Genomic DNA, 27126 nt, shown 5'->3' on the forward strand with positions numbered 1-27126 from the left:
GTTCTTGTGATCATTTTGACCCCATGGGGTGAGATCTTGCGTGGAGCCCCAGATTGAGGGAGATTATAAGTGTTCTTGAATGTCTTCCATTTTCTAATAAGTGCACAGTTGATTTCTTCACACCAAGGTCTACAATTTTGTTTCTGGTGTCCTTTGATAGCTCTTTGGTCTTGGCCATAGTGGAGTGGAGTTTGGAGTATGACTGTTTGAGGTTGTAGATAGGTGTCTTTTATACTGATAACGAGTTCAAACAGGTTCCATTAATACAGGTAATGAGTGGAGGAGAGAGGAGCCTCTTAAAGAAGATGTTACAGGTCTGTGAGAGCCAGAAATCTTTCTTGTTTGTAGGTGACCAAATACTTAATTTACAGAGGAATTTACCAATTACTTCATTAAAAATCCTACAATGTGATTTCCTGGGTTTTTCCCCCCATTCTGTCTCTCATAGTTGAAGTGTACCTATGATGAAAATTACAAGCCTCTCTCATCTTTTTAAGTGGGAGAACTTGCATAATTGGTGGCTGAGTAAATACTTTTTTGCCCCACTGTATTCAATGATCTAAAAAGTGCAGGGGTGAAATAGCATGGGTAATTTTGAAATAAATAGTTCAATCGAGGAAGAATATTAATTTTTATAGTGTTGATTCACCCAAGGAGAGAAGTTGATAGTCGTCCATTTTGTCAGATCATTCTTAACCTTTTGAATTAGAGGTGAGTTTCAAACATCCATCCATCCATTTTCTATACCGCTTATCCGTCAGGGTCGCGGGGGAGCTGGACCCTATCCCAGCTGACTACGGGCGAGAGGCGGGGTACACCCTGGGCTGGTCGCCAGTCAATTGCAGGGCCGACACACAAAGACAGACAACCACACACTCTCACACTCACACCTAGGGGCAATTTAGAGCAGCCAATTAACCTAATGTGCATGTTTTTGGTATTGTGGGAGGAAGCCGGAGTACCCGGAGAAAACCCACGCAGGCACAGGGAGAACATGCAAACTCCACATAGAAGGGCCCAGACCGGGATTCGAACCTGGAACCCTCTTGCTATGAGGTGACAGTGCTAACCACTGCACCACCGTGCCGCCCTGAGTTTCAAACAGATTATTTAAATCAGGAGTGACAAAGATACCCCTCCTGGATACTTGAAAAGGAGATTGTAGTGACATATCATGGGGGATATTAAAAGACGTGGTGACCAGCTTCCCCAGGTTAATCTTATGTGGCTATAGATTTCAAAGCTGCCGGAATTGATTTCTCTTATTCAAGTTTTCTTCACCTACCCTGACTCCAGATATATCAAGATTAATTCTGATGACCTCGGCCAAAGGTTCAATAAACAATATCTCTCTTTGTGAATATCGTAGAAACCAGACCAAGATGCTTCTCGGGGGCTTGTCTAAAGCCACAACGGGAGCCAAAGCTCGATGTTTAATCTCCAGCGGGGGACAGTCAACCGTCAGTCCGACTAAAGTTGGTAATGTTGTCTGGAGAAAGTCCGCAAGAGGGTTGATAATTTTCAGTTTTTTCATCAGCCCCAGTTTTCTAAGTTGTCAGTTTTTAGCCGCAGACGCTCCACTGTTTTTTACATGGCAGCTGAGCAGGATCCCTGTGGCTGTCCTCTGTAGCGGAGACCCTCTCCTCGACCTCTTCCATGCGCTTTACCAGGTCCGTCACTCGGTTAACGAGAGCTAATAAAGAGCTCTCCACCGAGGTGATACTTTTATTTCACTCAGTGTGCCATCAATAATGTCCAGGCGAGTCGCAACTGATTCATCCATGTCGTTCACCCGGGAGGCCACAGATTTTATTTCAGCTAAGATCTGCTCCATAGTTGCTTGGCTAGATAATGTTAACTCTAAGGTGTAAGCATCACCTTGATTAGCCTCGCTCAGGAGATGTGAGGCTGCTTGTTGGGCAGTTTTCTTCTTAACGGTGGAACACGACGATGAAAAAAATAGGAAAGTTCTTGTCAAGCTGCAGTCTAGGCATCTCTAAAGAACAATCCCGCTAATGGTATTGAGTTTACTTGGAGAAAGTTACAGATTTATTTGAAGCCTGGAGCGGAGAGAAGTCTCAAGCATCCATCTTAGTACAGATCACATGACACTAAACTGATCCATCCATTTTCTATACCGCTTATTAGTCAAGGGGGGGACTGGAGCCTATCCCGGCTGATGACGGGTGAGAGGTGGGGTACACCTTGGACTGATCACCAGTCAATTACAGAGCTGACACACAATGACAGAGAACTACACACGCACACACTCACACCTAGGGGCAATGTAGAGTAGCCAATTAACCTGCATGTTTTTGGGATTGTCGGAGGAAGCGGGTGTACCCAGAGAGAACCCACGCAGGCACAGGGAGAACATGCAAATTCCAGACAGAAGGGCCTAGACTGGGAATTGAACCTGAAACCATCTTGCTCTGGAACACCTTGCCACCCTATTTCCAGAAAATAAAAATAAATAAGTTTGTGTACAGGTATATAGAGGTATTATTCAGGTATATACAGGTATTGTACAAGTATATATGTGGTGATTTTACATTAACCTTGCAAACTATACAGTGAAAACTGCAGAAACTGCACAATTAAGGACCAGTGTCAGTCTGTTGACTCGGACTGTCTGACACTCTGAAGGAGTAGTTGTTAAGACTGATGACCACAGGCAGGAATGACTTCCTGTGGCGCTCTGTGGAGCATCATGGTGGAATCAGTCTGTCACTGAAGGAACTCCTGTGCCTGACCAGGACATTGTAGGGTTGGTGGGAGACACTGTCCAAGAGACACTGTTGGCATCTGCTACCCTCAACCTGCTGCCCCAGCACAACAAACAGGATAACACTGGCCACCACAAACTCATAGGACATCCTCAGCATTGTCTGGAAGATGTTACACGACCCCAGCCTCCTCAGGAAATAGAGGTGGGTCTGGCCCTTTTTGTAGACAGCATCAGAATTCTTAGTCCAGTCCAGTTTATTGTCTACACTTCCAGGAATTTGTATTTTTCTACAGCATCCACTGTGGTCTTCTGGATGAAGATGGGTGTCACCGGAGCCTCAGCCCTCCTCAGGTCCACTACCAGTTCCTTGGTCTTGTCACATGGTGCGAGCAACTTTTTTACACATCTGAATATGGAACATAGCTCCATGAAGCCAAAACCTATATAAACCGTATTCTGATGGTAGTGTTTTAATTTTTTCACACCAGCGCTATGTGAAATTTATTCATAAGATACAGTGGTATGAAAAAGTTTGGGCACCCCTGATCATTTTCAGGATTTTCCTTTATAAATCATTGGTTGTTCGGATCAGCAATTTCAGTTAAATATATCATATAGCAGACAAACACAGTGATATTTCAGAAGTGAAATGAAGTTTATAGGATTAACAGAAAGTGTGCAATAATTACTTAAACAACATTAGGCAGGTGCATAAATTTGGGCACCACAACAGAAAAATGACATCAATATTTCGTAGATCCTCCTTTTGCAGAAATAACAGCCTCTAAACGCTTCCTATAGCTTCCAATGAGGGTCTGGAGTCTGGTTGAAGGTATTTTTGACCATTCTTCTTTACAAAAAATCTCCAGTTCAGTCAGGTTTGATGGTTTCCGAGCATGGACAGCCCGCCTTAAATCACACCACAGATTTTCAATAATGTTCAGGTCTGGGGACTGAGATGGCCATTCCAGAACGTTGTAGTTGTTCCTCTGCATGAATGCCTTTGTAGAGTTTGAGCAGTGTTTGGGGTCGTTGTCTTGTTGAAGTATCCAGCCCCGGCGCAACTTCAACTTTGTCACTGATTCTTGAACATTGTTGGCAAGAATCTGCTGATACTGACTGGAATCCATGCGACCTTCAACTTTTACAAGATTGCCAGTACCTGCACTGGCCACACAGCCCCACAGCATGATGGAACCACCACCAAATTTTACTGTGGGTAGCAAGTGTTTATCTTGGAATGCTGTGTTCTTCTTCCGCCATGCATACCGCCCCTTGTTATGTCCAAATAACTCAATTTTACATTCATCAGTCCACAGCACCTTATTCCAAAAGGAAGCTGGCTTGTCCAAATGTGCTTTAGCATACCTCAAGCGACTCTGTTTGTGGCATGTGCGTAGAAAAGGCTTCCGCCGCAGTACTCTCCCATACAGCATCTCCTTGTGCAAAGTGCGCTGAATAGTTGAACGATGCACAGTGACACCATCTGCAGCAAGATCATGTTGTAGGTCTTTGGAGCTGGTCTGTGGGTTGAGTTTGACCGTTCTCACCATTCCTCGCCTCTGCTTATCAGAGATTTTTCTTGGCCTGCCACTCCGGGCCTTAACTAGGACTGTGCCTGTGGTCTTCCATTTCCTCACTATGTTCCTCACAGTGGAAACTGACAGCTTAAATCTCTGAGCCAGCTTTTTGTATCCTTCCCCTAAACCATGATGTTGGACAATCTTTGTTTTCAGGTCATTTGAGAGTTGTTTTGAGGCTCCCATGTTGCCACTCCTCAGAGAAGATGCAAAAGGGAGAACAACTTGCTACTGGCCACCTGAAATACCCTTTCTCATGATCGGATTCACCTGTGTATGTAGGTCAAGGGTCAATGAGCTTACCAAACAAACTTTGTGTTCCAATAATTAGTGCTAAAGGTACTCAAATCAATAAAACAACAAGGGTGCCCAAATTTATGCACCTGCCTAATGTTGTTTAAGTAATTGTTGCACACTTTCTGTTAATCCTATAAACTTCATTTCACTTCTGAAATATCACTGTGTTTGTCTGCTATATGATATATTTAACTGAAATTGCTGATCCGAACAACCAATGATTTATAAAGGAAAATCCTGAAAATGATCAGGGGTGCCCAAACTTTTTCATACCACTGTAGCTGTTGTTTTGGTGAAAGAATCAGGTTTGAAAGGAGAGAACATGGTTTTGAATGCAGTGTTTTCAGTTTTGTATTAGAAGTTTGAGTGACAATAGTTTCAGAAAAATGCGTTTAGATGTGAAAATCTGTAAGTGAAGGAAGAAATGTTCAGTTGTTGATTGTAGTTTGGATCTGCCAGACCTACATGACAAAAGAGAGCATTCTGGAAAGGTTTATCTAGTTGAAACTGATAAGAACAAGACCAGAACAGCTTTTTGCCCATAAAAATAAAAGACCTTTAAGTTGCTTTTAGTTGGTAAGAGACCTTTTTATTAGATTTACTTTATTAGATTGGTTTGTGCCCCAGTAATGAGTATAGGACATACTGGAACAGTACCACCATCAAATGAAATCATACACATATGCTGCAGTATATGTTCCACTAAAAAAGATAAAATTGGATAAACTTGTGTGGCAGTTAGGGATGATAAAGAAAGACAGAGAAATACCATGGTCACAATATTTTTAAATCAGAGTATTGTTAAGTATTTCAGATTAGATATATTTAAATAATGGCCCTATGAAGCTGTAATGTTCCAAGTGCTTGTGTTTCACAGGAGTAGTATACAGGACTAAAAATTAACAAATGTAAATAAGTTTTTTTTTTTTTAACATTTCTTCTTTTTTACTTTTCAAAGGCATTTCTTGCGACTATAGTACTTGCCAGACAAACTGAGCCAGCAGGTTAGAAAGTTAAGGAGTAACGACTCTCTTCTCCTTTGACATTCTGGATGGATAATGAAATCCAAATAATGAAATTATGAATGATCAAGTAAAGTAAATTTTTCTTTGGGTCCTGAGAATCAAATCCCTGTACTGTAAAATAAGTATACATACATATATATGCCTTTTTTCTTGGATTTTGAGATGATACTGTTGCAACAATGGAAGTTTAACTTGTTTAATATCGAGGCTGCTGGATTGTAGTGGTTTAATCCTTATTATTAAACCTTACTGATCTGATATGATACAGTATTAATCTATGATGTTCAATGATATTACATTTATGTTGTTACTGCTGGCTTTGTCCATATTACCAGTGTGTCTTGCACCCACTGATCATTTTAATTAGAGAGTGAGGAATTTGTCAGCCAATGTCTCTAGCCTCAAAGGTCTCAGAGTCACCATTTTCAGGTCTGAAAGTCAAAGTAGCATTTTGGTGCTATGGTCTGGATTGGGGGTATGCTGAAATTCAAGAGGAGTTTGTGGTAAATCTTTCCATTACACGTCACCGAAGAGCTGGTCAGTAGTCAGTCCAAGTGCTTCTCAGCGCACAGAATTTGACAGTACATCAGCATGGAGAATACCAGGGCCAAGATCTGACAGAAGCAGAGAAGGTGTAAATGTCAACTGAAATGATAACTCGCCAGAGATTAAAAACTTAGCAACAGCTCTAATTACTTTTCGAACAGCCATTTCCTCACAGAATCTTTTTCAGAGGTTCCTCCAAAAAGTAATATTTAAAAAGTAATAATTCATTAAATGTAGATTATCTCACAAATACAAAAATCATGACTAAATTATTTTATGTATACTTTCCATAACAAAAAAAATTAAAACCCACTCAGAGTCACAAAACCTATTTGATCACTAAACTGAAGGTAACACTACATATATAGTTTCCTTATGCTTATGCTTTATATATGAGAACTATAGTGTGTTACTTTTATGAAATCAATAAACTTTAACCAGAAAACAACAATTTTTTATTTTCCATTTTTAACAAAGCAAAACATGCACTACCAGTTTAAAGTTTGGACACACCTTCTCCTTCAGTGGTTTTTCTTTATTTTTGTTATTTTCAACATTGTACATTAATACCGAAGACATCCAAACTATGAAGGAACATGTGTGGAATTATGTAGTAAACAAAAACATGTTAGATAACCCAAAATATGTTTTATATTTTCAATTCTTCAAAGTAGCCACCGTTTGCTTTGATGAAAGCTTTGCACACCCTTGGCATTCTCTCTATCAGCCTCATGTAGTAGTAGTCACCTGGAATGGTTTTCCCAGAGATGTTGAGGACTTGTTGACTCCTTTTTCTTCACTCTCTGGTCCAACTCATCCCAAACCATTTCAACTGGATTTAGATTGGACAATAGTGGAGGCCAGGTCATCTGATGCAGCACTCCATCACTCTTCTTCTTGGACAAATAGCCCTTACATAACCTAGAGGTGTGCTTGGGGTCAAATGATGGTCCCACTAAGCACAAACCAGATGGGATGGCATGTTGCTGCAAAATTCTGTGTTAGCCATGCTGATTAAGTATGACTAAGTTGCCAACAATGTCACAAGCAAAGCACCCCCACACCACCACACTTCCTCCACGCTTCACAGTGGGAACCATACATTCAGGAACTGTCTATTCACCCTCTCTACATCTAAAAAAGACATGGTGGTCAGAACCAAAGAGAGCCAAAAAAAACCAAAAATTTAAAATTTGGACAGACCAAAGGACAGTTTTCAACTGACCTAATGAGCATTCTTTGTGTTTCTTGGTCCAAGGAAGCCTCTTCTGCTTGTTGTTCTTCCACAGTAATGGCTTCTTTGCTACAATTCGACCATGAAGGCCTGACTCACACAGTCTCCTCTGAACAGTGGATGTTGAAATATGCCAGTAGCATTCATGTGGGCTCTAATGTGAGGTGCTGTAAATTGGCAGTTTCTGTAGCTGGTAATTCTCACAAATATATCCTCAGCAGTGGAGGTAGCTCTTGGTCTTCCTTTCCTGGGACAGTCCTCATGAGAGCCAGTTTCATCATAGCGTTTGATGGTTTTGGCAACTGCACTTGGGTATACATGGGAATGAATGTTTCTTGCCATTATATGGATTTGTACAGAACAAATGGTCTAAAGCAAATTAAGAATGCAAAAGATGGCACAAATTCACTCTTGAGGAGTCTCTCTGAATGGTTTTCAATTCACAGGTGTGAAGTGAAAACCATTCAAAGGGACTCCTTCGTGAATCTGATGAGAGAATGCCAAGAGTGTGCAAAGTTATCAAAGCTAAATGTGGCTACTTTGGACAATCTAAAATATAAAACTTATTGTAGATTCTTTAACAATTTTTTGTTTACTACATAATTCCTTACAGGATAGATAGATAGATAGATAGATAGATAGATAGATAGATAGATAGATAGATAGATATGATGAAAAAAAAATACCTGCACAACACCAATACACACTCCAAACACCAGGACTGAGGGGATGTTGTCTAGAAGCCACTGCCTGGCCTTTTGATAACATGGCTGCAGAAGACAAACAGAGACAGTGTGTTTAAGGGAGGGCAGGAATGGGGTAAGAAAGCTCACTTAGATATCAGTAACAGATTAGCTTCACATAGATATTTGCATGATATTTTTTGATATGATATTGATTAATGGGCAAATAGAATATACCAACAAATGCACTGAGGTAATCATCTCAGAAACCATTTAAAAGAAAATTCCAGTTTAGTATGACAACTTTAGTCATACAGCTGTTATGGCCATCATTCCTGTGAGCAAAATGACATTTTACTCAGATTTGTTGCTGAGGTCTGAGAATACAGCAATAGACAAACAATAGATTTTTTGTTAGCCAAGCTAAATTTGGAAATAAAACAAAGAACATGTCTGTGGAGATTCTCAGTCATCCAGGTCATATTCACTCAAAGAATATGAGTGTACTTCACAAGTCCAGATGCCTTGCTTTAACTCTTTGTGTGAAAACAAAGAACAGTACAAAGAGTCAAATTATTCCCCATACTACAACTCTAAAGATCCCTCTTAGTTTGTAGACAAACTTCCTGCTTCAAATTTGACTTGTGCTTAAATGTACTTTTGTGCACACAGTTTTCTTGTGCAATATGTGATTATTAGCATTTCAGGTGCACTCATTCTCAGTCTGACTGAGTACTAACTGAAATAAAGTGGTATAGATAATCTGGCTTGTTTCCAGTGTATATCTGATCATCTGACTGAAGATGTCAGTTGTTTCAATTTCAATTTATTTATATAGCACCTTATACAATCAAAATTGTCTCTAGAGGCTTTACAGAGACCCAGAGCAAGCAGACAGTGGCAAGGAAAAACTGTGAGAACAATGCTATTAATATAGAAAAATGACCCAAGCTATAATAAATTGGAATTCTCCATAAAGTTGCAGTCGCAGTGTGTGAATGTAAATTGATAAAACACATTGCTGCCATTTGGCTTAAACAGTTAGTGACAAGGTCAACATCAGTGCTTTGTGCAAACTCTTTTGAAGCTCCACAACTCTCTCAAAAAAATCTGAATTTACACATGAAGAATTCAAGGGATGTTTGATTCTATTCCATGTTTTTAACAGCTCAACGTGTACTTAGGGTTGCCAACTCTCATGCTTCTGACATGTCGCACACTCTCACTCTGCCCAAACAGACCAAAACACTGCGACAGCAACAATTCAATTTAATTTCAATTCAGTTTATTTATATAGTGCCAAATCAATTTGAGCAGATCTAGACCAAACTCTTCAATCTGATTTTTGGTACGGAGAGACCCAACAAAACCCAGATGAGCACTTGGCGATAGTGGCGAGGAAAAACATCCTTTCAGAAGGCAAAAACCTCGCAGCAGATACTGCCTCAATGTGGGCAGCCATCTGCCTTGACCAGTTGTGAGAGAGAAGATAGATAGAGAGAGAGAGAGGGTACATAGACAGATGCACAACAACAGAGAGTATTGGAATGACAATGACAGTATTAACAATAACAATGATGATAGTAGTAGTAGTATAATAATAATGTAGAAATATAACAGGTGGTCAAGCAGTCGTCATTGTCAAGCAGGACCACACGAGGAGGTCCAGACACTGTCCATGGGAACCCGAGACACGTGTCATTGCAATATTCAAAGACTGGCCGGTGGACAAGTATACAGGGAAACTGCTGTTATGGATAAAAAGAATTTCAACACTTCTAGTTTCACTGAGTACTTTGTATGTCCACAATTTAAAAAACAAAACAAACAAACAAAAACAAAAAAAAACCAACAACAAAGCAGTTACTTATCTAATCTAGACAATTAGGCTATAATCACTACTAGATCCTCAAGAGAGAAGTGTTTATCATATACATGAATCAAATTATGTACGTGGTAGAAAATAGTTCATTGGTATGAGAAATTGTGAAAACTCATGATTATCAATTATATATTCAGTTTATTTGCATAGGTTAACCTCTCTGTGTCTCTATGTAATATAATGTAAAGTACATAAAGAAAGTTTGATGTAATTTGTGGAATACATGGGTAGCATAATATAGTATTACTACTAGCTAAGTACAGAAAATTTTAGTAAGGAGCACACAGCTAGATATAATAGAGAAGATGTGATAAATGAAGACAAAATTTGTGGTGTTTCTGGATAGGCTCAGTCCTGACAGTTGTGCTACTAATGCATAAAGTTAGTGTTTGTAGATCATTTTTAAGTTTGTTAACACATATTTTTGTAGGTTGAGTGGTGTAAAATAAAAAGGCCTGACTCCTCACCTCACTACAAGTCAAACTCCTGGCGTGAAATTACTAGGACAGCTATCAATCATGGATTAATTAATTGACAAACCCGAGGTATGACAAACATATTTAAAAAAATTAACAACATATTTGTTTTGTGTGTGAATGAGTGAAAGAGTTTGTGAGCCTTGTGAGCTTTCAATGAAATGGGGTAGTTTTGATATTGGAAGCAACATGTCTTTGACTTTTATTTGTGAATAAGTCTTGTTCCTTGTGTGGAGCACGACTTGCATTGCAAGTACTATCTAGTAGTGCTGGGGCGAGGAGAGGCGTAAGCAAAAGAGATTAGTGTCATGGTATAACTCTGAGCATCAGCAAATTAATGTAAAACGCATAAAAACTTGATCTAGAAAGTTAGTCTTAAATTATATAGGAAGCCCGGTATATCTGTACTCTGTATTAAGCTGGTTTCAGTCTTATTTATCAGATCAGTCTCACTTTGGTCATGTTAACAATGAATCCTCCATACACGCTAAAGTTAGACTTGGAGCTCCCCAAGTTATTGTGCTGGACTCTTAACATCTCAGAAACAATTTATTTAGTGATATAGTTATCCTGGATGGCCTTACCTTGGCCTCCAGCCCAACCATAAGGAATCTAGGATTTAACTTTGATCACGATATGTCCTTTAACTCACACATAGCACAACTTTCAAGGACTGCCTTTTTTCACTTCCACAACATTGCAGAAAATTTCTTGAATTTCCCTCGGGATTAATAAAGTATCTATCTATCTGTCTGTCTATCTGTCTATCTATCTATCTATCTATCTATCTAAGATAGCCACATTATTTCTCAGAAAGATGCAGAATAATTAGTCCACACATTTCTTACTTAAAGGCTGGACTACTGCAACTCTCTGTTATCAAGCTGCCCCAAAAGGTCTCTAAAGACTCTCCAGCTAATACAACATGCTGCTGAATGTGTACTTACAAGAACTCGTATTAGAGACTTCTCTGCACTGGCTGCCAGAATAGAATTTAAAATTGTGCTCCTCACATATAAAGCCCTGAATGGTCAGGCACTGTTATATCTTAAAGAGCTCATAGTATCCTATTATCTAACTGGAACTCTATGCCCCCAGGTACTGAACTTCTAACGTATGGTCTCTGGAGTCTCCCAAAGTAGAATGGGAACCAGAGCCTTTGAAACCATCTTCCGATTTCGGTCCACAAGACACATACCCAATCTACATTTCAGAGAGCTTCAGAGCGTAAAACTTCCCTTTTTGATAAAGCTTACAGTTATGGCTGACCTAGGATAACCCTAGTTATGCTGCAATAGGTTTAGACTGGGGGATCTCCCATGATGCACCAAGCTTTTGTTGGGATCTCTGGCCATGTGCTCTGAAGAACAATAGAGAGGCCTACATGTAACCCAAGAGACCTGAGCTAGAGTGACAAACCGTTAGAGACCCCCACCCATGACGTACACCTAGTCATAAATCCTGAATTCAAACTCAGAACCGCACGGACATTGGCTGTGTGCCAGCCATCTCCACAGGGTTGGTGACGTCACTCAGGTAATAAAAGGTCACTGCGACCCTCAGTCTTTGCTTTTTCCCTGTGCTTGCTGTGACAGTAAGAGCTGCTCCAGGCTCTCCGAGGTGTCCAGCTCGCCGAAAGGGAGCAACAGTCAAACGTTTGATTATTATCATCACTATAAAATCCTAGGTCACAGTTCTTAAACTCGCAGGCCGAGAAACAGACTTCTGCGTTTTTTTGTAACTTTTCCTTTTTTTCTTCTGCCGACGTGGATCGCTGCAATCAGCTGATCGCATGTTAACAAGCTGCGTGCTGACTTTGTTTAAGGACGAAACAAAGTTAGATTTTTTTCTTCATCAGTGATTTTTCCTCGCTGCCACCGAGGAACACACAGTGAGACGCCGCATCGCCAAAGGAGTGAAACAACAGACCGCCAGCACCCCGCTGAGGACAATGCGGCGAATGTTTAAATTGATTATTAATTTTCCAACTCCGAAGGACCGGAGCAACTCACAGTAAGAGGCTTATGTCTGGGCATTATTAAGGCATTATTAAGGCAGACGCATTATTAAGGCAGAGACAGTGTAAAGTAGGGTTATTTACACATGATTTTCTTTGACTTATATGTGCTGCAATCATTTAATTTTTGTTACCAGCATTAAGATAGAGTTGCTAACGTGTGACTCTCGTTTATATGTGCTGCAATCATTTAATAAAGAGTTCCTGTGTGACTTTTGCTTGTAAGAGCCGCACTCATTTAATTTTTGTTACCGATCACTCAAATCCATCAGTTCTGTGAGCTTGCACGTCACCGGTTAAAAGACCAATATCTGAGCAGATAAACTCCGGTTTACTGACTCCGCTATTGTGTGGTGATAGTGTGAGACTCAAAAGAACTGAAGTGGTGATCTTTGCTGGGTTCTTAATTCTTTAAGTTCCTCTTCTATCTTTATCTCTCCCTCAAATTTTTACATGGGCATGAGTCCGAGCACGCGATCACAAATCTCCTCACGAGACACGTGACACTCGAGGATCTTTGCCTTTGTAGTCTTTGTTTGCCACGTCAGCCACATTATGTGGGCAATGGCCATCTTGGCTCTGAGCTGCACGTCCTGCGTGCCACTTTATCGCCATCTTGGTCTTGCTGACGTCACTCACGCGACGACCCGGTATCTTGGCTTCGAGGGACACGCCCCCCGTGACATCCCTCTGCCATCCTGGTCTCCACCGCTATCTCTCTCTCTCTCTCTCTCACACACACACACACACACACACACACATATACCCATGTATAGATATACTCTTGCTGCTGTACCTGTGTTCCTAGTTAATCCCTAGTTAATAGTTAATGTGTGTTGATAAACTTAGATTATAATAGTGTTTATTACAAAGTGATACTTATCTATGGATGGTTGTTGCTGGTTAATAAATCCTGTTTTAGTTTAACCTGTCGTTGTCTGTGGTTATTGTGTATGTTCTTGTAATAACAGCTGAATTCATGACAGTCAGAGCTCGGAATCATCCTTCATAATTTTAAGAGACTGTTATTTCCTATTAATTAATTTGGCTATTGGTCCCTGGTGACAGGGTGGTGCCCCGATTTTTATGTGTATAAAGCATACACTGATTTTGCGTTAATGATTATTAACAATAATCATTGATTATTCTGCCAATAACCAATTTGCTCCTACTGGTGTACACTTTCACACAACACTTTCCTCTCCTCCTCTAACTCTCCTTATGTACATATGCATGTCCGATGTCCATGTCTCTAAGGTTTCTGGATTATAAGTGGCAAGTTTTTCCTTGCCACCATCGCCAAGTGCTTGCTCATAGGGGAATGTTGGGTCTCTCTGTAGGCCAAACTAAAGAGTATGGTCTATACCTGCTTTAACTGAGACTGCACATAAGTACCTCTCTGCGTTTATATGACTTGCAATCAAGACCACAGCAGTATGAATATCCCAGCATTTGACCTTTCCATTCTGAGTGTGTCATAAGAGAAAAATGGCCACTGTATGGATATTATCATCACATGTGAAGCCATTCAGACACACTTAGGCATGATGCAAATCTATATTTCATTTGAAAAATTAGCAAACTGAAAACAGAATTTTCACTCCTCTAGACTCTCAGTGCATCAAAATCCCCTTGTGTAATTGAACAGCAAACCAACCTCACTCCATCCTTCATCACACTGGTTTGTTCCAACAGAGCAGCAGGATGACGGCAGCGTTCCATTCAGCACATCATACCAGTCTGTTTTGTTAGTTACTCCACAGCATTTGAACTTGGATAAGAGACAGTAAAATACAAAAAGTAGAGTAAAACACCACTTAACTATATAAAACATCTATATGCTGCTGTAATGGGTTATGTATTTGTATTGAACCATCACAGCAGTTGCACAGCTGAAAGCAGTCAGACACAGGTAATACAATGCAAACAGCTGCCAAAAGACTACACAGCATGTACACTGATATGTGTTATATGGAACCTAATTATTACTAATAGTTATTATTCTATTTATTCTGTGTCTTCAATTTTATAGAACAGATTGCGACCTATTGCCGATTGGGAAAATATCGGCTCAGTGTTTGTATAGTGTAATGTACTGTGTAGTGTAGTGTATTCTACAGTCTCTAACATATTCTTATGCAGTGTAAGAAGTAATGGATTTTTTTGGTAAGAGTGCTCACCATTTTCTGGACACTATCCCAGGATTTTTTCAGTCCTGGTTCTGATTTATAAATCTTCATACCTTCCTTTAATTCACCTTGTGCTTTGGAATCCAGCTAGCAAAAGAGAAAAAAACAAAGACAGTTATTGTTAATCCATCAATAATCTCTTCCACTAAACTATACTTACACTTTGTAGGGTCACTGGGCCTTGAGTAGGTTTGGATACCGTACTCAGTGCTTTTAAGGGTACCGAACTGACTACTTTGGTACTACTGAGTAGTCATTCATGTCAGCTAAATAAGGGAGAAATAAGACAACGTGAATGCTGCAGTTTGTTCAAGTTATGCTGACTCAGGGTAATGAGAAGCCAAACAAGGTCACAAGTATGGTTACACTTTGAAAAGCTCAACACAGACACCACTTGCTGCAATATTTGTAATATGAAATGCAAAGCTGGCCAAAGCATCACATCTAACCTGAGGAAAAACCTGATCAAACACAAAATATGTCTAAATGATGCAGAGTGTATCATGTTTGATAGCCTAAAATTCCCTTGCAATAGGGGAAGCTGTTAGTTCACCTGTAGCTAAGTTAAATCAACCATGAATGATGAAATTTCAAGTGAGGCATCAACAACTTCAGGTAATTAACTAGCAGGTAATTAATTAGCTGGCTGGATAAGTTGTTGCAAAAAACTGGGCTTTTTTACTGTCTGGCTTGATGTCAGCTGAGCTTTTTTACACTCAGCCACTGTCTCACTCTTGATGCAGTCACATCATTTTTGTGATGGCATTTTTAAGAAAACTGGATACAGTATGATTTAAAAATGTGACATGTTAATGCATATCAACAAAGTATGACATTCTGTACTCACAGAGTTTGGAGTTTCAGTTCAGTTCTCGTTTTTATTTTAAATGGCAAATGGATTATGCTTATATAGTGCCCTTCTAGTCTGCCACTCAAAGCACTTGCCAGCGTTACCTATTCACACAAATGCTGGCTGGCTACACTGGTAGCATGATACCATGCAAGGTGCCACCTGCTCATCAGTGGCATTTACATACCAGTGAAAGAGCCTTTGGGAGCAATTTGGGATTCTGTGTCTGGTCCAAGGACATTTCAACATGTAGACTTGAACCACCGACCTTCCAACTGGTGGACCTCCAGAACCACAGCCACACATTTTGTAGTTTACTGTTCTTGTGTGTTCTTTTCCTTTACAACTCTGCCTTTGTCTTTTCCCCACCCTTTGCATCACCCTGATTACTGTCACTTGTGTCTTGTTTGGTTTCCTTCCCATGCGTATTTAGTATTTCAGAATCAGAATCAGAATCAGAATTCCTCTATTTATCCCCAAAGGGAAATTCTTTTTCGTACAGACATTGCACTTGCAGTATTCCCGACCAAGAAAGAAAAGTGAAAGGTATAAAAATAGGATAAACAAAACAAGATAAGTATAAATCTAAAATCTAAAAGTACAGGTATTTACACGTGTTCAAAATTTTTAAAAAATGTAAAAATACAGGTATGTACATGTGTAAAAACAATATATACATTGTATATATAAAATGAGTGTGTCCGTCACAGTGCTGAGTAGTTTGATGGCGACAGGAAGGAATGATTTCACAAATTTATGAGGAGGCACAAAAACTAAATCAAAAATAAACCAGGGAGGGGAAAACAAGACACATGTGAAACTTATTAGGTTAATACAAATGGTGGGAAAAGACAGCAAACGTAAAGGAAATAAGACACAAGGATAAAACGACAAAATAAAACAAGAACTAATTAAACAGAAACTCCAAACCATGACACTGTTTTTAATTTTTAATGCATTTTCAACAAGAAAAGGGACAATGGACAATGACCTATCTGTAACTACAGCTGTGCTGGATATATAGTTATGGCTCTGATCTATTTGATAAAATTGGCACCCACAAGTTTAATCTGCAGAATAGACTGTGCAAAGAAAATTCCAACTGACACACCATAACATACCCATGCCCATGTCTGTTCCACAGCACATCACATTTTTTTTATATTCTCTTTATTACATTCTCTTATACTGTACATCATATCGCCTTTTTAAAAAAATATCTTTAACTAAAATCTTTTTTCTCTTTTATTTTATTTGACTGTTAGAAGTTGGGGTGTGCGAAAGCTTACCTTGTCACGGAACATGTGTATAACCAACATTAGAGTCACCTCTGTCAGAACCAGGAGTAGAAGGATCACAAAGAACTGCAGGACAAAGAAAAGCAGCAGGAGACTGACATTCTAGTGCACATTCTAGAGTACATATACAGATTATACCCACTGACATGTTAACTGCATCAAGATCAGAATATCTGAACATGGTCTAAATCATGCCCAGCATGGGCACACTGCTATAATTATTTAAGTTGGAAATCCAATTTCAGTCCAGGCCAATCTCTGCAGTCATTCCATTTACACAGATCACAAACTGCATGTGTTTCATTGATTTCTTTTCTGTTTAGTGTTCATGCCTGTAACATATCATTTAATTTTATTTTCAAAAAACCCCAAAACATCCAAAATAGTTAAAAACAGCCACATGTCTTCAGTTAGTTAGTTAGGCAGTCCCAGGTAAATGACATGCTAGGATGGAAGATGTTAAATCATATCAGAAGCATGTAGTGAGCATTAAAATGTGTAGCCTACAACCCTTTTATTTGAGAAACAGTAAATTATTAGAGACAACGCATGAATCTAATAAATTTGGAAACTAGCATATGGTCTAAAGTTTGTGGCACAAGAGCATTTAGATGTGTCCAACTCCTTTTCGCTCTATCAGCGACACATGATCCAAGCCCAAAGTACAGTACTTGAAGAAGAATTCAAGAAAAATGGGTAGCCAGTTGTCCAGTTTCAATCCAGTTTTTTCTCAAGTTGAGAAAGTGAGTGTGGGCATCAAAGTTTTTTTCAGTGCTGCACAGTCAAGCAAGGGATGAACGCACTGGCAATAGAGTGGGAGTGCAAAGCCTTTACGACACTGAGTTGCAGCTTCACTAACATCAGAATCAGAATCAGCTTTATTTGCCAAGTACGTGTGACCATACATGGAATTTGACTCTCCTGTGCACCATACAAAATACAAAATAACAAATAATAGTAAGATAAATACATATATACATGTAGTGCAAACAGTGTGATGATATGAGCCACTAACCAAAAACAACAGGCAGCGTTGCTCCTTCAGTGCTCCAAGACAACCCAGGAAGCCGGTCACCATGGTAATGCCACCAGCAACTAGCAGCAGATTGGCAGCTGAGAGGGATGGAAAGGACAGGGGAAGAGAAGAAAACTCTGCCTGCGTGAAGGACAGCCAGACTCCAACTCCAAACAATCCGCATCCTCCTAGCTTTTCAGGAAAGGTAATGACAGTATCAAATTGCAGAATTAATCATGTATTGTCCTTAAAATTATGCTTCAGTTAAGGAGTTGGAAATCCCATATTATGAATGAATAAATGCGATATAAGGTACTGAACTGGTATGTCTGTGGAACTTGGGGAACGTTAAATCATATCAGAAGCATGCAGTGACCATTAAACTTTACTTTACTCTTTCATTTGAGAAAAGGTAATTTAGCAGAGGCCACTGAGAAATCTCCTGTTTTTTATTATTTTGAATATGCAACTAAACAAAAAATAATTTCACACCATCTTGTAAATGATTTGTGTAAACACTAACCCAGAAGATCAGGTTGAAAACAAACATCAAATATTTCACACAGCACAGACACCTTGGAGACAATGACATCCTGCAAAAGAATGAAGGAAACAGAAGAATAAGAGTTAAAACAGTGCTTCAGTTTGTCAGGATTGGGCTCAGGCAGGACGCAGACGCAGAGCAGGGCGTAATATCAGCAGACCGTATTACACTGCTCAAAAAAATAAAGGGAACACTTAAACAACACAATGTAACTCCAAGTCAATCACACTTCCGTGAAATCAAAGTGTCCACTTAGGAAGCAACACTGACTGACAATCAATTTCACATGCTGTTGCGCAAATGGAATAGACAACAGGTGGAAATTATAGGCAATTAGCAAGACACTCCCAATAAAGGAGTGGTTCTGCAGGTGGTGACCACAGACCACTTCTCAGTTCCTATGCTTTCTGGCTGATGTTTTGGTCACTTTTGAATGTTGGTGGTGAGATGAGACGGATGAGACGGAGTCTGCAACCCACACAAGTGGCTCAGGTAGTGCAGCTCATCCAGGATGGCACATTAATGCGAGCTGTGGCAAGAAGGTTTGCTGTGTCTGTCAGCGTAGCGTCCAGAGCATGGAGGCGCTACCAGGAGACAGGCCAGCACATCAGGAGATGTGGAGGAGGCTATAGGAGGGCAACAACTCAGCTGCAGGACCGCTACCTCCGCCTTTGTGCAAGGAGGACCAGGAGGAGCACTGCCAGAGCCCTGCAAAATGACCTCCAGCAGGCCACAAATGTGCACGTGTCTGCTCAAGCAGTCAGAAACAGATTCCATGAGGGTGGTATGAGGGCCCGGCGTCCACAGGTGGGGGTTGTGCTTACAGCCCAACACCGTGCAGGACGTTTGGCATTTGCCAGAGGACAAGATTGGCAAATTTGCCACTGGCGCCCTGTGCTCTTAACAGATGAAAGCAGGTTCACACTGAGCACATGTGACAGACGTGACAGAGTCTGGAGATGTCGTGGAGAACGTACTGCAGTCTGCCACATCCTCCAGCATGACCGGTTTGGCAGTGGGTCAGTAATGGTGTGGGGTGGCATTTCTTTGGGGGGCCGCACAGCCCTCCATGTGCTCGCCAGAGGTAGCCTGACTGCCATTAGGTACCAAGATGAGATCCTCAGACCCCTTGTGAGAGCTTATGCTGGTGCAGTTGGCCCTGGGTTCCTCCTAATGCAATACAATGCTAGACCTCATGTGGCTGGAGTGTGTTAGCAGTTCCTGTAAGACGAAAGCATTGATGCTATGGACTGGCCCGCCCGTTCCCCAGACCTGAATCCAATTGAGCACATCTGGGACATCATGTCTCGCTCCATCCACCAGCGCCACGTTGCACCACAGACTGTCCAGGAGTTGGCGGATGCTTTAGTCCAGGTCTGGGAGAAGATCCCCCAGGAGACCATCCGCCACCTCATCAGGAGCATGGCCAGGCGTTGTAGGGAGGTCATGCAGGCACATGGAGGCCACACACACTACTGAGCCTCATTTTGACTTGTTTTAAGGACATTACATCAAAGTTGGATCAGACTATAGTGTGTTTCTTCGCTTTAATTTTGAGTGTGACTCCAAATCCAGACCTCCATGGGTTAATAATTTTGATTTCCATTGATAATTTTAGTGTGATTTTGTTGTCAGCACATTCAACTTTGTAAAGAACAAAGTATTTAATAAGAGTATTTCATTCATTCAGATCTAGGATGTGTTATTTTAGTGTTCCCTTTATTTTTTTGAGCAGTGTATAATAAGGCAGCAAGGTATTACCTCTGGGCAGAGTGACAAAACAAATGGCTATGAAAAGTCCTGAGGCATATCTTCTCTACGAAACCAAAAGGCTAAGAAAATTACAAATGAAATAAACAACTATATCTTAAAACTAAGGATCACTCCAATAGGAGGCCAATCAAGAATTTATTATAATGTGAGTGGGACTATGCCATAATCTTGATGCTGTTCCGCTTGACTTTTTTTCAGAACAGGTTATGGGTACATATTTGTTCACATGTTTGCATATATATGAGCATGTTCACACTGGAAGTTTCATTTGTCTTAATTTAAGAGTATGGTCTAAACCTGCATACTTTTGTGGCTATTCTAACCCACAATCTTCTGCAGGATTGATGTTTGCTTCACATCAGCAAAACTGTTGTTAGAGCTCACTGACAGATGACAGAAGCCGCAACAACCATTAACTGTGCAATCAAGGTAAATATTGCATACATGCAATCTTAAATAATTCAGATGTGACAGATCTAGATGAGCAAGAAGGTGAAAGTCCAAGGTGCAATGTATGTACGCTACCAGTCAAAAGTATGGACACACCTTTTCCTTCAGTGTTTTTACTTTATTACTTTCAACATTGTACATTAATACTGAAGACATCCAAACTATGAAATAACATGTATGGAATTATTTAGTAAACAGAAAACTTTTTAACAACTGAGAATATGTTAGACTATTCAAAGTAGCCACATTTAGCTTTAATGACAGCTTTGCACACTCTTGGAATTCTCCCATCAGATTCACAAGGTAGTCTTCTGGAATGGTTTTCAGTTCGCAGGTGTACCTTGTCAAGAGTTGATTTGTGTAATTTCTTGCCTTCTTAATGTGCTTTAGACCATCAGTTGTCTTTTGCGGAGGAAGGGTGGTTACAGGGTCAATAGCCACATTAGTGCTACTACAACTACTGTACAAATCCAGATTATGTAAAAAAAACAAACCACTCAGTTAAGCAAAGAGAAAAGACAGTCCATCATTACTTACTCATTACTAAGGTCAGTCAATTGCAAAAATTCTCAAGAACTTGAGAATGTATCCCAAAGTGCAGTAGCCAAAACCATTAAACACTATGATGAAACTGTCTCTCATGAAGACAGTCCCAGGAGAGGAAGACCAAGAGCTACTTCAGCTGCTCAGGATACATTTTCAGAATTACCAGCTTCAGAAACTGCCAATTTACAGCCCCTCTGATTAGAGCCCACATAAATGCTTCTTGGAGTTCAAATGGCAGATATATTTCAACATCCACTGTTGAGTGGAGACTGCATGAGACAGGCCTTCATGGTCAAATTGCGACAAAGAAGCTGGACTTGCTTGGGCCAAGAAACACAAGGAATGGACATTAGATCAGTGGAAAACTGTCCTTGGATCTGATAAGCCCAAATTTGAGATTTTTGCTTCTAACCACTATGTCTTAGAGAGAAGGAGTGAATGGATGGGTCCTGAATGTGTGGTTCCCAAGCATGAAGGAGGAAGTGTGATGGTGTGGGGGTGCTTTGCTGGTGACACTGTTGGTGTAAATTGTCAAAGTTGAGGGCACACTTTACCAGCATGACATTTTGCAGCAACATGCCATCCCATCTGGCATGTGCTTAGTAATTGTTTTCCAACAAGACAGTGACCCCAAACACAAGTCTGCATTATTTAAGGGCTATTTGTCCAAGAAGCAGAGTGATGGAGTGCTGTATCAAATGACTTGGCCACCACAATTACCCAATCTAAATCTAGTTAAAATGGTTTGGGATGAGTTGGACCGGACAGTGGAGGAAAAACAGTCAACAAGTACTCAACACCTCCAGGAGCTCCTTCAAGATTGTTGGAAAACCATTCTAGCCGACTATCTCATGAGGCTGATTGGAGAATGCCAAGAGTGTGCAAAGCTGTCATCAAACCAAGAGGTGGCAATTCTGAAGTATCGAAAATATAAATTATATTCTGGATTATTTAGCATGTTTTAGTTGACTACATAATTCCATATTTGTTCTGTCGTAATTTCAATGTCTTCAGTATAAATATAATGTTGAAAACAATAAAAATAAAGAAAAAACATTGAATAAGGGGGTCTGTCCAAACTTTTGACTGGTAGTGTACATTGTAAGGGCAACTGTAGCAGATATTAAAAGTAATACAGAAGAGATATGGAACATAGCATGAGCTGTTCTCACACTAACTACTGAACCAACACAGGAAGTCAAACTGCTGTCAGGAAGGAAGCTCCCTCCCCTGCTAAGAAAACCAAATTATACTGACATTTCCTGTGACCTCAGCAAAGTTTTGACTCCCAGGACAGCAAAATTCCGAAAGAGCCATGTTTCAGAGCATAGTGAAGAGTAGGTTATATCTGAATCCTTCGGCTATTGTATGACAATGATTTAGCCACTGAGGGTATTGGCCAAAGTTTTGGGGCTTTCGGTGTAGCCAGTGGTATCTACAAAAGTGATGTAGGTACGTTTTTGTCAGATGATAGTCCATGGGTTCTAAGATTGCATTAATGAATATACCTCCTTTGCTCTCTGCACGGATTGTTTACCTGCATGCAACCAACGCCTGCTCAGACATGATCAGTTAACACTACTACAAACAGAGTTAAAGCCAAACACATCCAACACCAAAAAATTGTCCCTTGCCTATATATTTTGAAGATATATGTTTTTTGAGATTAAGGAGTAGGTTCTCTGGTTGACACTGAAAACTATATTTGCAGCTGCAAGTTTCCTAAACTGTAGCATAAAAACAAAGATTAGTTAAGCAGTGAAATCATGTTAAAGGTGTGTTCCACCCTGATCAATGGACATATAATCTACAATATATGGCAATTTTGAGGACTAGTGAACAAAGTGACTGAGGCCTGTTTAAAAGATCTGTAGCACATGGTCTAAGGTGTGTGGTGTAAGACCATTTGGGTGTGTCCTTTTTGCTAGATAAACTGCACATAATCCCTGTGGAAAGTAAAGTGTAAGACACAAAGGGACTTTAGTGGTAACTTTAGTATTTAGTCTAGCATAGCATGATTTTCACTAACCAGACATATCTCATGTTTTCTTTTAAAACCAGATGCATTCCATTAACTCCTGATTAAGGACACATTGTGTTATGCCTCTCAAATCATCATTTACAAATATCATATCAATCATATTTAAACCATTAATGTACATTTTCATGCATTTTGCAATCAAATTCAACTTATTTCAAAAGCTGTAACTCCATTTCCCTGCTAACACCTGAGGGTTTGACTAACACTGAATCATTCAGACTGTATTAGGCTCCTGTGAAATGGAAACACTGCTCACTGCTCCAATAGGTAGGGCAAAGGGATAGCAAAGTTGCTCTATCAGTGACTATAAATGTTGGAAATGATGGGACTATTATGAAATGGTCTGGATTTATAACATGCCAAGTGTTTAGTCAAGGGATCAATCAAACATCTTTATCAAAAATTTTAAATAAAGTTTCTATTGTCGAGATTTAGTCACAGCTGTAATTCAAAAGAACTTTACCTGAAGATGAGTCTCAATCTCAATCTCAATCACACTTGTGACTCCTCGGCTTCAAACTTTACTTTGTTGTCTTTTTCAGATAGCCTTTAGATCGGTCCCTGAACCAGTTGAGTTTTCCCTTTCCTCTGTTCTTATGTCCATCCCAGTTGTCTTCTTTTCCAATTTTAAACTTTATATTGAATTTACGTAATTTTCCAACCGAAAGGTTTGATCCTTCATTTTGTTCCTTTTTGTTAACAGAACTGCGTCTTCCTGTGTCCCTTTCTTGCTCTCTCTCTGTTCAATTATTTCCAGATGTGTGTACTCTTGCTCGTCCCCCTTTGTGTTCCTTCCTTTCCCATTTTTTCCAGTCACTGGCCCCTCCTCCATACAACCACCTATATACTGCTGCCTGTTTCACTTATCCATGTTTTTCTCTTTGTCCCAGAACCACTCTCCTGTTTACTTTTTCTCAGTGATGTTCTTTTACATAGCATTTTCTGACTAAATGGTGCATTTACTGGTCCACCATTTCCGGTCACGCTACCATCTGCTCAATGTCACGATTCTGTTACTTCAAAGGAAGTTAAACAGCTTCAGAGGTGGAAGAAGTACTTAAGATCTTGCACTTAATTAATAGTAGCAACATCATAGTGCAGAAACACTTTCTTAAAATTATAAAGCATGCACTGAACTTTGCTTTCAATAAAAGAATGAAAGTATTAGCATATATTTAATATACCAAAAGTATTCATATTATATTACTGAATTATAGTTACTGGAAAGCTGAGAAGTGTCATGCCTGGTGGTTTTTGGTTATGCTTTGTCTTTTGATTTCTGTCCATGTGTCATGTTCCATGTTGTCTTGTGCTTCCATGTATTATGTTAAAGGTTTTTGTCATGTCCTGTTTTATTTTGAAAGTGTCTCTTCCCCTGTGTGTCCTGTTTTCATGTAGCTTTGCTTTAGTTTTCCTGATTGCTTTTTCCCTCCTGATGTGTGTCACCTGTGTCTCGTTGTCTTGTCTATTTAGTCCTTGTCTTCCCAGTCACCATGGTCAGAGCGTCTGCTCCCCCCCCCCACAGTAAGTCACAGTAAGTGTGAGTTTTGTTTTAGTTAGGTTTTGTTTTCTTGAATAAAGACAATTGTTTTTTGGACCTCCACCACGCCTGTCAGCTCCTTTTTGACTCTGCATCGGGGTCCAGCTAATTTCTGCGTCAGCAACGCCGACCAATCCTGACAAGAAGTTGTAAATGTCCACCTCAGGGCAAGTAAAGTTTTTTTAAAGTTTTATCTTACTTATAATATCATGATTTGTTTGCTGATTATATTTTTCTTTATTAAACAAAATCTGCAAAGTAACTAGAAATGTAAGCTCTCAAATTTGAGTGAAAAAAAATCATTTACCTCTGTAGTAACAGGTAGGAAAAAATGGAAATACAGTAAAAGTAAAAATCAAAATTGTATTTAAGTACTGTACTTCACTAAATGTACCTAACTGCTTTCCACCAGTTCACACAGCTCATCTGGTTCAAGCATGTTGACATACAGGGGATCCCATGTTGCACTGTGTACAGTGCAAATGACTTTGCTGGGGTCTTATGCCTCAAAACACATTATAGTGAAGAGTAATCAACATCTTCATGTCAGGGAACCCCCTCATTGATGAGGTTGGAGGACACAGTGAATGGCACAGGAAGAACACAAGAAACGTAAATAAAAACTCACTCAAGAAGCTCAACAAAATGGTGACTGGGAGGCCAGATAAAAAGATATTAACTAAGGATTATCCAGATAACATAGGGATTAAGGAGAACTAAGGAAACACAGGAAAAAAGATATACAGAACACTGGGAACAGAATGCAGATAACACAAGGATGGTAGCAAACAAAATGTAGTTAATGCTACTGTTTTTTCCTTTAGTTTTGTCTCTGTTCAAATTGCTTTGTATTCAGTCCCACACAAGTGTCATTAAAGTAAGAATGCAAACATGATGCTCTTTTATTTCAATTTTTTTCAGTGTTCAGGTTTGTTTGTCGGAATTGTCTTGTATTCGGTGTGTTTCATGTCCCAGATGCTTCTAAATGGTATGTATTACACCACATCAAGTTAATGCAGGTGTCAGAAGGATGGTATATACATTGATATTATGTTCTCTTGTTTCAATGTTTTTCAATCTGCAGTTTTGTTTCTATTTTAATTATCTCATACTCGGTGTGTTTCAGGTGCGAGATGTTTCTAAATGATATGTATTACACAACATCAAGTACATCTAGGTGTCAGAATGGTATGTATTGCATGGGTTTTTGTTCTCAAGTTCTCCCAGTTCTGCAATTTACAAATACACTGTATAAGTTAAACAAAAAACTGACCTCATTCCTAAAAACAGGGATGCAAACTAATTATCTATCTGTCCTGGTGGCGGTTTACCATTTTCGTTTCATACACGTTACTGATGGATGTGATGGAAAATTCACATTTCTGCTTTGAATGAACAAAATTATATGGTGCTTTCTTGAGATGTCTTGTTTTGCAATGACCAAAGTAATAAAAGTTTTTTCTTTTGCAGGTACTTGTCTGTCATTGGATTTGTCATTAACATCGACACGTTGATGCTGATGATTCCTGAACTGCTCCAAGTTCAGCGGTATGTCCTCACCTACAGATTCAGCCAGGATCACTTGGAGCTCCTATTTAATTCAATGAGAGCATCAGGTAGGGTTGATGTTCTTTTAATTACAATAAATTCTGAAAATATACTTAATGAATATCTTTGTGTGTTATGTCTTGTGAGTAATGTATGTATTGTGTGCCTGTTTTCCATACAAGGTGGCTGGAATAACAATCCATCTGCACAACAGTTCCAGACCGTCTTCCGCCGTCTGATGGTTCGGTGTGGTGTCTCACCTAGTGAGGCAGGCAATGTGGCAACCCAAGACGACACTGTGTCCTTGTCTGCAGCAGAGACGTCATCTGCTGAAACTGCTGAAGAGCACCCATTTCCATTCGCTAACATTTCGGTTGTTATGTGTGACCACAGCTATCTTCCCACTCAGTTTGGAGGTCTGGTGGAAAACGCTCTGGTCTGCATAGCCAGGATTTGTAGTCCAGCAGATTGTGCGAAAGCTGTCCTGTGATGTGTGCCATGCAAGCTTGGTCAGAGATGCTGTACCATTGTCATTTGACGAGAGCTACCACCTTCTAGCCCTGAAAAACAGTGGTGGCCTAGTAATTCCAACACAAGGCACAGTGAAGGTGCTGAGAACTGAGAATGATTCGCCAAGCTCCAACAAAGCAAGCTCCAAAGCTGTCAACTATCACAGGGGGAGGCTGTTGGGATCTCTGGCCATGCGCTCTGGAGAACAATACAGAGGCCTACATGTAACCCCTAAAGCCTGAGTTAGAGTGACTAACTGTTAGAGACCCCCACCAATGACATACACCTGGTCATAAATTCCTGAGTTTAAACTCAGAACCGGCACAGACATTCAATTCAATTTTCAATTCAGTT

General features: G+C 39.9%; 1 protein-coding gene across 1 annotated transcript; it reads right to left on the bottom strand.

Annotated features, from left to right (window-relative positions):
• Positions 1-5172: 5172 nt before the first annotated feature.
• tspan4b (tetraspanin 4b) lies at positions 5173-23953 on the bottom strand. Its single transcript, XM_046414797.1, has 8 exons — positions 23638-23953; positions 18344-18413; positions 17821-18012; positions 16797-16871; positions 14649-14744; positions 14126-14239; positions 8097-8180; positions 5173-6244 (listed from the first exon to the last, which is right to left on the bottom strand). Exons 2-8 carry the CDS (start codon positions 18410-18412, stop codon positions 6176-6178), a joined length of 699 nt encoding a protein of 232 aa, XP_046270753.1. The 5' UTR covers position 18413; positions 23638-23953; the 3' UTR covers positions 5173-6175.
• Between the last annotated feature and the right edge of the window lie 3173 nt (positions 23954-27126).

The sequence above is a fragment of the Scatophagus argus genome, chromosome 16, assembly GCF_020382885.2.
Source record: "Scatophagus argus isolate fScaArg1 chromosome 16, fScaArg1.pri, whole genome shotgun sequence".
Classification (NCBI taxonomy): Eukaryota; Metazoa; Chordata; class Actinopteri; family Scatophagidae; genus Scatophagus; species Scatophagus argus.

Excerpts from the sequence above, each read along its gene's own strand:
- tspan4b (XM_046414797.1), bottom strand. The coding sequence starts at position 18,412 with ATGTCATTGTCTCCAAGGTGTCTGTGCTGTGTGAAATATTTGATGTTT. Across the intron at positions 16,872-17,820 it reads AACGCTGCCTGTTGTTTTTG|TTCTTTGTGATCCTTCTACT; the intron begins GTTAGTGGCTCA and ends TTTGTCCTGCAG. Across the intron at positions 14,240-14,648 it reads GGGATAGTGTCCAGAAAATG|TTCAAATGCTGTGGAGTAAC; the intron begins GTGAGCACTCTT and ends CTCTTATCCAAG.